Raw genomic sequence first — 14768 nt, forward strand, 5'->3', positions numbered from 1 at the left:
ACTTCTTTCTCTCTAAGTACACAAGAGCAGATGGAAATTCTGACCTTGCATCCCTAAGGAAGAAGAAGAAGCCTGTCCACCCCAGAGAGACAGTCAAAGGCTGTTTGTCCTTCCTCATCTACAGAAAAGAAAGATGATGTCCAGGTGGACCTCCATGGTCAATAGAGGCACAGAATGACCAAGATGCACTTAGGAGCCTCCAGATATACTCATCCACCAGAGACAAAGAGTCTTATCACATGACAAAATTCAGCCAACATCCAGCGAGAGAGAAGTGGCTTTCTACTTACCTGTCCATATGCAGTTCTGTTTTCTTCCTGAAGGAGATAGTCATAAAAGTGCACCATTTGTAGCGCTGGGAAAATCTGTTTGGCAAAAGGTATTCTTTTATGACCATATCACTCCGTAAGGAGAATGGAAGTGCTACAATGTCATACAGAGAAGTAAGCAGAAAGCCGCTTCTCTCTCGCTGCGTGTTGGCTTGCTTTTGTTATCTCACAAGGAGATAACAGATACCTTCTTGCATGGGGCCTAAAAAGGCATTCCTGCTGACATAAAGAGGGGAATACACTAGCAAAAGCCACCCAAATGATCCTGGCCCTAGAGACCTGTTAAATCCACCAGCAACCACAGGAATGTATGATGCTGTTTAGCCATGCTGCTTATACCAAGAGGACAAAAAGACCCCAGAACCGAGCAAGCAAGGAAGAAAAAGACCCCACAATGCATTACTTTCATGTGTTTTGGCTTGTTCTTTTGTAGGAGAGACACACAGAGAAAAGGGTACTTACTTTTCCAAAATCCCGTACATCGAAAAGATCAAAGGGGTCAAACAGCTCGCTGTTCCGGAGGCCAAATTTGTCGTGACATACTTTGAGGAAAGTCCGAATGTTCTTCAGGCAGAGAAACTGGAAGATGAGAAAGAAGAAGAAAACATTAAATTCTGAGTGTAATTTTGCTGCTGTTGACATTTATTAGGTCCAGAAAGGACAACGCACTGAAGTGAGACATACAGTACAGAGGAGATCTCAGCAGTTTATGATGCTATGCTTCCAACGACACTGTCATCCCAATGAAGCAATGACAGCCAACCAAGGAGGAGTGGGCCCCACTTGCATCCAAAGGAGTTCATGGAAGGGAGACATTTGACTTTAGAAAATGTTTTCACTTAACCACAATCCTATATTTTGGTGCTCTTGCAAGGCAAATACAGTTGCCCCTCCTTTCTCATGGACTTAGGTCTGCGGTCTTGAATATTCATGGAGGGGCGACCACTGTTATTTTCAATGGGACGCGTCCTGTGTGCACTCAAGGGGACGTGCCCCATTCAAGCCTATGGAGCTTTAATATAGGCAAGTCTCCATTTTCACAAAGGAGGGGGGTCCAGAACGGATCCCTCATGAAAACAGAGGGCTGACTGTACTCTTCAGGCATGTATAAGGATGGAGATCTGGAATTACAAACCTGAAACCCCTCTTTACCTTGGCATATACCATGACATATTCCCAGGGTATAGAATTAACACATTCCAAATAACACAATGATCTATCAACTAGTTATCATGTAGTGCAGTTACCTATAACAAGCTGCCTAGGGCAGAAACAACAAGGATGTGAAGACATTACATTTCCAACGCAATGCAAATAATGGAAAGTTTGTGCAACAGTGTAATGACCATTATTCTCATCATTTTTAGTTGACTTTCAGTGATGGTCTTTATCTTCTATCAGCTAAGTAACTGATTAACTAAGTAACCTCTGTTGGCCTAGCTTCCCCAAACATGATGAAAACATTAACCCATCTCCGATTACTGGCAGAACGGACTTCCTTCTCCCCAGGCAGATGATGCCCAGTAAACTAGGAGTAAAGATATACAACTGAGCACTAAGGTTACAACTTTTCCATCTATTGTATTCCCTATCACCATATACAGATGTGAGAGACGGACAGTGAAGCAGGTGGATAAAAAGAAAAGCATCTCCTCTGATGGATGTGGTGCTGGAGGAGCATGCGGAGAATACTGTGGATGGCCAAAAAGATGAACAAATGGGTCCCAGAAAAGATCAAGCCTGATCTCTCTCTAGAAGCCAAGATGACCAGCTGAGGATGTCATACTTTGACCACATCTTCGGAAGGCAAGATTCATTAGAAAAGACAATAATGCTAGGAAAGGTGGAGGGATGCAGAAAGAGAGGAAGACCACATGCTAGATGGATAGACTCAATTACGGATATGATATTGCAGGACCTAAGCAGAGCAATTGAGGATAGGATGATCTTGGAGATGTCTCACCCACAGGGTCACCTTGAGTTGAGATCAGTTTGAGGGCAGCTTAACAACAACAACAACAACAACAACAACAAATAATAATAATAATAATAATAATAATAATAATAATAAGGTGGGAGTTACAATCATGCCAATGGTGTGAAAACTGTGATGAAACCGTGATTGTGAATACAAACAGTTATGGTTCTGTATCCATGATAGCTACTTAGTAATGATTCTGAGACTATTGCCACAAGCCTCACAATTCCCAGTGTAAAAAGGATGCTGTCAAACCCTTCAGTATTTTTAGCTCTGTTGTATTTTTAAAAAACCACAAAAGGAGAGTGTAGGGAAGGGATGGGAAACTCCTCGGAGAGCTGGCGCATGGTTCAAAATGCAGCCAAGCATCCTGAGTTAATGCAGCCCTGCTTCCCTAGAAAGCACAAGTGATGCTACAGTCTGACAAGGCCAGTAATGGATTGATGGACTATAATAACCATTTGCAATAGAGCATATCTCTCCTGGGTCCCTGTAAGAGGCACCCAAAGACTCAAACGGGCAGCAATCAGGTGACAGAAATGGATTCGGTGACAATAAACATGCGGCTCTTTTCTTTGCACAAGCTGAAGTGTTGCAAATAAATCTCACAGGCGTCTTTGTTTTCCTCCTCCTCCTCTTCATCCTTTTTATTTATGTCTCATTTTCTTCACCAGAATTGGAGCTCAAGGCAACTAACACATTGCGGATACAATATAGATTTTAAAAAATGTGGAAATGGCTGTTCACTGAAATACAACTGAACTATCAATAACATTAAAAATAATTTAAAACAAATAAAAGGACGTTACAAAATAGTCTTTCTTTGTTATGTGCTTTCAAATCATTTCTGGCTTATGGAGACCCTAAGGCAAACCTATCATAAGGCTTTCTTCACAAGATTTGTTTAGAAGACCTTTGCCATTGCCTTCCTTTAAGGCTGAGAGAGTGTGACCTGTCAAATGACATCCAGTGGGTTTCCATGGATGAGAAGGGATTTAAATCCTCATCTCCTGGAGTCCTAGGCTGCATCTGCACTGCAGAAATAATGCCGTTTGGAATTATATTTGTGGTTTTTTGAGAAATTTAGCCATCTCTGTCAGAGGGCTCTGGTGCCACAACAAACTACAAATTCCAGGATTCCAGAGCCCTGAGCACTAAAGTGGTGTCAAACTGCATTATTTCTGCAGTGCAGATGCAACCCTAGTCCAAAGCTCAAACCACTACATCATGGGTAAGTCCAAAATGACTTGATGGCACACAACACACACCAACATATAAATGCTTCTCATAGCTGGGCTGATTCTGCTGTAGTGTGTTCAGCAAGAAACTGCTGGCTAACATCAGCTTTCAAAGCAAAGCTAAATTAAAAAGCCTGGTACAGATAATTCCAACACATACATACTGATTTTTCAACTTCGCTTTGCTTTCCTGACTCTTTAAACAGCCATTCAGTCTGCCACATCATCAAGCGGTAATGTTTACCTCCAGGAAAAAAAAGGTTCACCTTCTGGTTTATGTACATCAAGCAATATTGATTTTTTGCAAGGCTTTCAACAAGGTCCTCTATGATATTCATGCTGACAAACTGGCAAAATGTGGACTAAATGATGCTTATTAGGTAGGTTTGTTGTCGGTGAATGGATTGAACAGATTGACCAGAAAGAGCACTCACTAATGGTCCCTTGTCATCCAGGAGAGCGGTGACAAGTGGGATGTCACAGGCCGTTGTCCTGGTGTTAGCATAGTTGGTTCGACATCCTTACAAATGACTTGTAGGAAGGAGTAAAGGGGATGCTTATCAAATTTACAGATGGCATTCAACTGGGAGGGGAAGCAAATCTCTCAAAAGCCATAATCAGGATTCAAGATGACTATAATGATTAAAGAATTAGTCTCAAACAAACTAAATTTCAACAAGCATAAAAGAAAGGCATCCATGGGAGATCTGGTTGGCCCTCTTCTTGCTCCCTTTCTGCTGGGAAATGAAAACCTTTTTGTTCAGGCAAGCTTTTGAGACCTGAATTATGTAGCAGAGAGCCAGTGTGACGTAGTGGTTTCAGTCTCGACTCTGGAGACCAGGATTCATTCCCTGCTCAACCATGGTGATCTTGGGCAAGTCACATGCTCTCAGCCTCAGGGGAAGGCAATGGCAAACCTCCTCTGATTAAGTCTTGCCAAGAAAACCCCTTGATATGGAGGGTTGCCATACATCAGAAATGACTTGCAGTATCACAGCTCTCTCATGCACATGTATGTAGCCTTGTTTTGCTCTGTCAACAGAAGTCACACAATGAGCAAGATCCGATGAATCCATAGCTATCTTACAGAAAAGCAATGAAGCCCTGTTAGTGAAGCGTGGGGATGTACATTCAAACATTGGCAAGAGGACTGCAATGCACATCAGATCATGCACATCTGATACGCAATGAGCACTACTGGTGTGCCTTGGGCACTCCTGTTGTATGCCGGCACTCCCTAGCCGGTGCCCAAATACCTGCCCAGGAGTGCCCTGATGTGCTTCGGTGCCCACTGCCCAGCATTCATTACGCAATGGATGCCCATACGTCGTAACACCTTGGCAACCCCTAGGTGAATACAGATGTTGCATAACCACTCCATCTAATTTTGCACACTTGTATGGCCATTTAACATTTTTAAAAGGTGGGATCCCTGAGAACTAGCAACATCATGAAACATTGTGGTGGTAGTGGGCCTTCAAATTGTTTTTAACTTATGGTGACCCTAAGGCAAACCCAGTGGGTTTCCCTGGCCAACCAGGGATTTAAAAAAGGGCTTCTAGTCCAACACTCAAACCATGCCACCATACTGGCTCCATCATAAACCTACAGCAGCACAAAGACCAAAAGAGCAGCAGCACTTCCATGTCTGACTTGGTCTCTGATAGTCTGTTGTATGTGCCTTACAACTGCAGAAGAGACAGAGAATTACAGTCTGATTTGGTTTTGGCTGGTTTGGGTTTCTCCTTGGCTTTCTGCATTGTAGAATCAGTGCTCGTCTCAGATTTCTCACTGTATTTATTCCTTTTAAGCTGCCATTTCTTCAAAATTAATGGCTTAGCCTGTAACCATAATGATACAGGTCCTGCTTGAGGCAACGGCTGGATCCTTTTCAGAGCCTGGGATAGGGCTGGGCTTCTTCCCTCCTCCTCTTCCTCCACTCCAAGGCCTCTTGCAGACGAATTTGTGAGAAAGAAGCAATGTGGTCTAAGCAAGGTTCATTAGTTTCCTTTCTATTGATCTAAGGCTAACACCCATCAGCCCCGATTTGAACAGACCCATAGACATGCCTGGAACCGGTTAGGGTTCCCTTGCACAAATCCCATTGGCTTCAATGGCTCTACCCAAGTTTAAGCAGGTTCCCAGTGTTGGAGGCTTTAGTCATCAACTGAAGGCGCCTCTCTGTTTAACCACAGAATCACAAAGTCTTGGGGTTCAAAACCTTCTCTGAGCATGTTTTCCTTTTGTTACATGCGCAGTAGCGAGGACTCCTACCTGAATACATGTAGCGTGCCCAAACTTAATACTTTATTGTTTAAAGTAAAAAGCATTTCTTAACGTAAAGGGAAACTTTAAATCCACATGGCCCTCAAGCATTTGGGCAACCAGAAAAAGAGATTCCCGCAAGTTGTGTGGTCATTGCTCACCCAGGACATACTGCATATATGTAGAAGTCTAGAAATTTAGTCAAAAAATGGACCCAAAAACCTAAGTCGGCTTATCCATGGGTCAAAGCAAGGCATCCTTTTCCTTTGCTTCAATCCTTCAGTGATTCCCAAACTTTGGTTCACCAGATATTTGGGACTTCAGCTCCCAGAATTTCTGAGAACTGGCCAAGCTGGCTGGGGCTTCTGGGAGTTGAAGTCCAAAACATCTAGAGGACCAAAGTTTGGGACTCACTGCTTTAAAGTAAAAGAGTTTATTTTAACTGTACATCAAATAGAGACCAGCCACTAAATGGGAGGTAGATTATTGGGGCTCTGAAGGGCAATCTCATGGGGGTCTGACTTGGAGGGAAGAGACGCCCTATAACTGCCCCTATCCATTCATTCCCTGACTGAAGTAATTCTGTGTTTGCCTGCACTCAATGGATGTCAGTGGGGAAACTAGCTTGGCCTCAAAGGTATCAGAACAGATGGTCTCATAGGGCTCAGGACTACCCATCCGTATTAATTAAACTCTCTCTAAATTGGATGGGGGACCGCCAAGGAATACCAGGTGCTGCAGGCTATATTTCAGAGGAAGGCAATGGCAAACCATTCTTGAGTATCCTTGTCTATGAAAAAAAAAACTATTAAATTTGACAGGAGACTTGAAAGCACAAAACAGATATAGACTAGGAAGAGAGAGAAGATCTATGGGTATAACTGAGGCAGCTGTCACACTGCCAAAATAAAGCTGTTTGGCACCACTTTAACTTCCAAGGCTCAATGCTATGGAATTATGGGATTTGTAGTGGTCTGAGTGTTAAGACTGACTCTGGAGACCCGGGTTCGATTCCCGGACTTGGCCACGTAAACCCACTGCCTCCGAGGATGGCAATGGCAAATCTCCTCTGAGAAATGTGCCAAGAAAACCCCATGATAGGTTCGCCTTAGTGTCACCATAAGTCGGAAACAACCTGAAAGCACACAACAACAACAACAACAACAACAGCTAGGCTATTCCTGGAACACTCTGTGTCTGAGTTCAGAGTAACACACTTTAAGACAACAGGGAAATGGAGAACAGATTGAGAGGAATGGAACCAAGATATGGAAAACAAATCTTTGGGGGAAAGCTTGAAGGAACTGGTATGTTTAGCCTTGCAAAGAAAAGAGAAGACAGCCATAGTGGGAGGACATGCTTGTACTCTTCACATTCTTGAAGAGCTGTCACAGTGAAAAGAACAATGATGTGCATTCTGCTCTCCCCAAGGGCTTGACTATGGCAGATAATGCTACTACAGTTGTGAAAGCTGGACAGTGAAGAAAGTTGACAGGAATAAGAACTAACTCATTTAAAATGCCAATTGGAGGAGAGTTATACGGATGCTGCGGACTGCTAAAAAGACAGAGAGTCTTTGAGCAAAGCAAGTCCAAACTCTCACTAGAGGTATAGATGATTCAACAGGGTCTGCTATAATTTGGACATATCATGAGATGACGTCTTTCTTTGGAAAAGATGAAAATGCTGGGGGAAATGGGAGGCTGTAGGAAAAGAGGGGGAACCAAACCCCAGTGGATACCAAGGGCCCACTGTACTTCATACAGGAGATGTGTTTGAAATTAATGCAACCTTATTTTTATTACAGCCCATTTACCTTTGACAATGCTCTACTTGTACAATGAGTCCTCTTTGGCTTGGAAACCCAGACTTTCAGGACTTGGTTCTCTGCAGATAAGGCCCACGTGGAAAAGCACCCGTTCCACCAGCAATATTATCCTAACTACTTTTGACAGAGAGGGCTAAGGGGGACATCTAAGGTCTTTCCGAGGGAAAATTAATAAAGCCATAAATAAGATTGGAGGGAACAGCAGGGGGAAAGGATGTGACGGATGGGTTGGGATTTCTAAAGGCAAGGGCTCCTGATCAAAAGCCACAGGGGTCTATGGGAACAGAAGAGACCGCATGGGATTTGCAATCAGGTGGACACTTTATAGGAGGGCCATACTCCTTACATCAAAGAGGGTCACTGCTGGACATCAAGCCCTGCGCCAAATGGCCCATAGCCAAGGCGGAGTGGGGGGTGCAGGTGCTCAGAAATGGGCCTGGGGACTCTGCAGGTTTTGCCCATTGGAGATAAAGGGGGTGACGGATGCAGAAAGTAACTCTCTCTAGCACTCGTCTGACTGTGATGTACAGCAGGCTGCTTATCTCGCTGGAGGCACAAGCGGGGAAGTCAGTGAGCCAAAGAGAAATCTCTCTAGTGGGAGTTCATGCACGTCTGCTGGTTGCAAACAGAAAAGGGGGGAAGAAAAGAAAAAGGAGCAGCTGGTGCTTGTGGGGAGGGGATGAATAAGGAACCAGGGGGGAAAGGGATGGGAGTTGCCAGTGGGCAGATGAGATGGAGAGGTCGGATGAAACCCCAACACCTGCTTTAACATGGGGTGCCCAATGCAAAGGAAGGAAGGGGAAGGGTTCATTCAGTGACATTTTTAACTCAGCTCAGTTCATGAAATGTTAATTGACTAATGGATCTGCAAAGGAGAGGAACAGCAATGCTGAAGTTGCTCTCCTCTGAGGCTGAGAGAGCATGACTTGCCCGGGTAATTTTGCCCAATTCAAATCCCTTCTTGGAATGAAAGAAACCTATCCAGATCTGGAAACAAAGACACTTTGGTCATGTCACATTTTGCCAACCCCAAGTCAGATTTTTATCATCATCGGCTTTGGCATGTTTTGTCAGCTCGCACTTGACTGTCAGCCCCCATCAAACTGAGGTGTTGTCAAGAAAAGGTGAAGCAAAGTTCATGACAAAGGAGTTACAACCAGTAGTTGTGGTCTGCAGAGGTAGAAGTGGACTGCCATCCTCACATGTGAATGAATTCTCCTTCTTCAGAGGGCAAGATCAAGAGAAGTCATAGTGCCACTTTATTCTCGTCACCTGGAATATTTTGTCCAGTTCTGGGCACCACGATACAAGAAAGATGCTGACAAGCTGGAGCTTGCCCAGAGGAGGACAACCTAAATGGTGAAAGGTCTGGAAACTATGCCCTATGAGCTTTGAGAAGAGAAGGTTAAGAGATGATATGATAGCCATGTTTAAATATTTGAAGAGATGGCACACTGAAGATGGAGCAAGCATGTTTTCTGCTGCTCCAGAGACCAGGACAATGGATTCAAACTACAGGAAAAGAGATTCCACTTCAACATTAGGAAGAACTTCCTGACAGTAAGAACTGTTCTGACAGTGGAAGATGCTGCCCCAGAAGATGATGAGTCTCTTTCTTTGGAGGTTTTTAAACAGGAGCAGGATAGTCATCTGTTGGGAGTGCTTTGCATGGCAGGAGGTTGGAGAGGATGGTCCTTGGGATCTTTTCCAGTTCTATGATTCTATGCAAACCACTCCTGAGTATTCCTTGCCTAAGAAAACCCTAGGAAATTCATGGGGCCACCATGCTTAAAGTGACTTGAAGGAACATCCGTACACAGTCTTAAAGAGATGCTGCCACATTCTTTCTCTCTCCCTTCCTCCTTTTTATGCTGCATAAAAGACCCTGTTAGTCTCTTTCTTTCAAAGCACCAACACTCTCAAACTTCAAGCTCCGTTCTTACCATCTTCTTCCAACATCCAGCTTTTACTACACAGACCTTTTTTTAAAAAACACCCCTGCCATCCCATTTTGCATAAACCACACATTCCCTGATGACAAGAAGAAAGCATCAAGGCAGGTTGTAAAGTGATACAGAGTGATTTCAGGATGAAAGGCATTGGGCCGGATGGGGCTTTTTGCATCCTGCTCTGACTCTCCCCTGGGCTGCTTCGGAGCTATTATCTCAGTCTGAAGAGTCAAAGCAAAAGAAAAGCCACTCCACACTTCCATCAAGCCCCAGAGGTTGGAAGACATGGCTTAAGGTTGTGAAGTGAGGTGGACGTAGAAAACTCAGATGGAGCTCAGAACATGACTGGGGAGCCACAATGTTTGCTTGCTATTCCTCTTTCTAATCCACCCTTGGCATCTGCTGAGGTTTGGTTTTAGGACCCCCATAGATACCAAAATCTGTTGATGTTCATGCCCCATTGTATACAATGGCACAGTAAAATGGCATCCCTTATTAAGATGGTAAAAATCAAGGTTTGCTTCTTATTATTATTATTATTATTATTATTATTATTATTATTATTTCCAAGACATGGATGGATGAAATCATGGATAAAGAATCAGTGGATAAAGAGGCCCAACTATATTTGTTTCAGGGACATAAAGATGCTAACAGTGTAGTACAGACAGAAACATGGGTTCCGCTTACTGGATTCTATGGAACCAGCTATAGTTGTATACAGATTGAGTCCTCCTCAACTGGAATTCTGAAATCTGAAATATTCAAAAACGAAAACAGCTTGATGCCATCTTAAAGCAGGGGCATCACTGGGGGCTGTGTGTGTGTGCAGACCACACTGGGTGACACCTCAGAGAGGGAGTGAAAACCCATCCATCCCAAGACACACAACATGGTTGCCAGCCAGGGGTCTTCTGCCACCCATCAGCTGTGGCCATTGTGGGGATGTGCACTGCTGCTACCCAGGAGAACTTTCTGGCACTGGCACAGCTGCTGGACAAGTAGGAAAAGGGTGTTTTTCTTCTTGTCTTGCTTGTTCAGCAGCCGCACCAGACCTAGCATGAGCTGCAGGGAGGCAGCAGCTCTGACCCTTCTAGCAGCGGCCACTGGTGGGGAGTGCTTTCTGGGTCTGGCATGTCTGCTGGGCAAGCAGCCATGCCAGGCTTGGATGGAGCAGGCTGCCAAGTGGCAGCAGCTCTGGCCCCCTACCACAGCAGAGGTGGCCTGGCAGAGCAGGGTGGCTAAGGATTGTGCCAGCTTATGCTACAACCTGGGGAAAGGATGCGCCTGAGGAAGTAGACCAAGTCTACCAAAGCTTATGCCACAACCAGAGGAAGAAGTAGACCAAGTCTATGGAAACTTATGTTACAATCTGAGGAAAGGTTCCATCAGAAGAAGTAGACCAAGTCTATGGAAGCTTATACTACAACCTGAGGAAAGGTTGCCTCAGAAGATGTAGACCAGATCTACGAAAGCATATGCTACAATGTCTTTTGCTGAGTGAGTCTCAAAGATGCTACAAGATCCCTTTGCATACTTGCAGAAGCATTTGCAATTTCTGGGGGAGTCAGATCCCAAGACGAGGAGAAGGGAAGCTAGTTGTCTCCTCTCCATAAGCAACACACATCTCACTCATCTGTCCTCTTTCCCAACCCAGACTTTGCAAAAGCCCTCTTTATTGTTCAGGTTGGCCAAGAGCCTCCTACACATGAAGAATTCCAGCTCAGGAACTGTCTACATATTGAAATAGAGGGACAATCACAGCATCCACACTTGCCATCCATCTTGTCATTTCAGACAGATTTGATTGTACGTGTTAATTTCTCCATCGCTTGCTAAGCATTGCTCAAAAACAGTGGCAAGGTTTTCTTTGTTCGTTTAGGAGGAAATACTTGCTGGGAATGAGGAGGAGGAGGAGGGACGTGTTTATCTCAGGAGCACAAATTAGTATACTGTATTAGACCTAAGCCTGGCTTAGCTCACTCTGGATATTATTGACCCGACAACAACAGCTGGTTTGCTTCATGGGAGAAGCGTCCTCCGCCAAGAGGAAATTAGCTCAAACCCGTTTGGAGACCAGAACATGGCTCAGGGGCGGGGAGAGGTTCTGAGGCTGGTGGTTTTTTATTATCCTTCATTTTTACACTTTTATCAGATTATTCCAGATAGAAACATATGGGCCCAGGAAGGGTGAACGCTGCAGATTTATTGCTCAGACAGCCCTTCGATTTACGGCCTGCTGCACAGGACCTGTTTATGTAAAGTGGCATTTGCACAAATGATTTAGCCACTTTCTGGGAAACCTATGTCTGCTTTCTGATTTCTTTTTTACCCTTTAGGATAAGGGTTTTTAGGTGAGCAATGGTGGCAGGTCAAGGGAACAACTTTCTGCCCTCAGGAGACCATGCTGGGATCTGGCGACTTACAGCGGGACCTTGTTATCCGCTGGGGTTTGGTTCTAGGATCCCCCGTGGATCACAAAATCCGTGGATGCTCAAGTCCCATTAAATATAATGCCAGAGCAAAACAGTGTCCCTTATATAAAATGGAAAATCATGGTTTGGTATTTGGAATTTATACCTTCCTGCAATATTTTCAGGCGATGGATGCTTGAAACCATGGATCAGGAGGGCTAACTGCATTTAGAAGACAAACCACCCCAGAGCATTCCAGAACAGGCAATTGACCTTTCTATTTTGGATAGGACAAATGAGAATGAGTGACCAATAGCAAGGGTTGGTCACAAACAAATCCTGCCAAACTAATGGATCAGGTCAATCATTTAAAGCTGTGGATGCCATTTATCTGGATTTCAACAAAGCATTCAATAAGGTCCTCCATAATATTTTGATCAGAAAACTGATTAAATGTGGAATAACAGGTGGGTACACCATTGAGATGGATCCATGAATGGTTGGAAAACTATAACAGGGTGACTTGGAGGTCTCTCCTTCATATAGTCGCCATACATTGAAGTCACCGTTAACAACTTTTCTTTAGCAAGCTACAAACAAGAGCAGTAATGAAAATAAACCAGAGAACAAGCATACAAGCAACCACTGGAATAAAGATCTTACTCCGAATCTAAATCAGGAGGCAAGGGAGAAAGTTTCACCATGAACCAGCGCCATCCCTTTTTACCGCTTAAGAAATCATAAAGTTAAGCGACAGGATAAAGAATGTCTTCTGGAAACCAGCTACAGTCAGGGGCATTAAAGCAAAGGAGCTGTAGTTGGATGAGGGATGTGTTCATTTCTGTCCAATGAATCCTGCCACTATTTAACACACGCTGGTGAAAAGAAAGCGTTGCCCCCACTACTTTTTCCTATAATTTAGGTGGGGACATAAGCATCCAGGCCCATAAACTAACGCTTTTTCCATAGCACTGCTTCCAAAGCTGTGAAATGTAATTCACACCAGCAGAAAGAAGGGGAAACTGTTTGCTGTTCCTGCTGCATTTCAATAGAGGAAGGGGAATAAAAAAAAGTTTATGGCAAGTTATCATTACCAACCATGTATGGGATGTATTCCAAGCAGCAGGAAAATACTCTCTTTATTCAATGGGTTTGGGTGGAGAGAAGCCATCAACAAATGAATGTGAGCTCACCTTCCATGAAATGCCATGGGATGAGATTCATCCAAATGGCATGCATCCTCCTTTTCCTCCCTGACACAGGAAGGCCAGTAGGTCTCCACTTTTGCAAAAGCCTAAGAAGACTACTCTCTGGTGTAGTAGCATTAGGGTTCACAGGGTTCAAGACCTGGGACATTTTATGACTCCCACTTTGGACTCCCCGGTTCCCTCTGAAGTTGCATCTACACTGTTGAAATAATGCAGCTTGACACCATTTTAAGTGCTGTTGCTCCATCCTATCTGAATCCTGAGATCTGTAGTGTTAAAGGTCTTCAGCCTTCTCTGCCAAAGAAGGCTGATGCCTCACAAAATTGCAAACCCCAGGATTCTGTAGGATGGAGTCACTGCAAGGATTGCAGTTAAGCTCAGGGTGCATTTAAGCTGCAGAAATCATTTTAAATCAAACTGCAATATTTTTACAGTGTAGATGCACCCTGAGTTTAGCTGCAATCCCTACAATAACTGCGGGGGGGGGGGGGGGGGGGAAGAAAGGATTTTCCCAGCAATGAAGTATTCTTTTGAGCTGCCTCTGTTGCAATCCAAAGTATCCGTGGGTGGCTTTGCAATACTGATAAGAGTCAAAAACCGCTAGAAATTGTTTAAGAACTACATTGCACTTTTGAGCTCTCCAAGTGGGTGTCACATTTCTTCGCATGTTCCATAAAAGGCCTAGCCTGGGAAAAAAGAGATACCTGTGGTGAATGAAGTCCCAAAGACAAGCTGGACATCAAGGAACTCCAACAGAGTCATTGATGCTCAACACAGAGTTCGTTGGAGTTGTGCAGAGGGGAAGGTTGCCATTCTGTTAGTTCCCATCACAACTGCAAAAAGAAAACTTGGGGGCTCTACAGACCGGCACTTTGTGCCGGCCTCTAGGCATCCTAGGGCTGAACATCCTGAGTATTCCTTACTTAAGAAAACCCTAGGAAATTCATGGGGTTGTAATAAGTTGAAGGCACATTGTTGCTTGCTGTAGTGTGCCTTCTTCGAGTCATTCTCAGCTTATGGTGACCCTAAGGCGAACCTATCATGGAGTTTTCTTGGCAAGTTTTTTCAGAAGGTGTTTGGCACTGCCTTCCCCTGAGACTGAGAGAGTGTGCCTCATCTAAGGTCACCCAGCGGGTTTGAGTCGAGATTCAAAGCCTACTCTCCAGAGTCCTAGTCCAACTCTCAAACCACTGCATCACACTGGCTCTTACACACTCCATTGCCCATCTCTTGCCCTGAAGATTTCTCTGTGATATAACATGCACCCTGCATTGATTTTCATTTTATTTGCAGTTGTTATCATTTTTTCCTCTTTCCTAGTTTGTGATTGCTTTGACAAATCCAGATCTGTTATACAGCACTCAGAGCCAAGATCACTGTGGGAGAGTGATGTATAAATCAACTCATTATCACTTAGGCTTTTAGGCAGAAGGCAACTGACTCCATTAAAGTCTTCCCAATGCAGTTGGTTGTGTGGGGGTAGCTGGGCGGGTGAAATAAGAGCTCATGAAGCCCCAAGCGCCCCGCATGATCTGTACCCTTGCCACCCCCTAGTCTGC

General features: G+C 44.3%; 1 protein-coding gene across 1 annotated transcript in view; it reads right to left on the reverse strand.

The window, feature by feature from the left end:
• Window positions 1–14768, reverse strand: part of VAV2 (vav guanine nucleotide exchange factor 2) — a gene marked incomplete at its 3' end in the record, with an annotated part of 139098 nt that overhangs the window by 109799 nt on the left and 14531 nt on the right. Inside the window, exon 2 of the mRNA XM_042478722.1 lies at window positions 792–908. Coding sequence (XP_042334656.1) covers window positions 792–908 — 117 coding nt within the window. The remainder of the gene's footprint in view (window positions 1–791; window positions 909–14768) is intronic.

This window comes from Sceloporus undulatus, chromosome 7 (genome assembly GCF_019175285.1).
Source record: "Sceloporus undulatus isolate JIND9_A2432 ecotype Alabama chromosome 7, SceUnd_v1.1, whole genome shotgun sequence".
Taxonomy (NCBI): Eukaryota; Metazoa; Chordata; class Lepidosauria; order Squamata; family Phrynosomatidae; genus Sceloporus; species Sceloporus undulatus.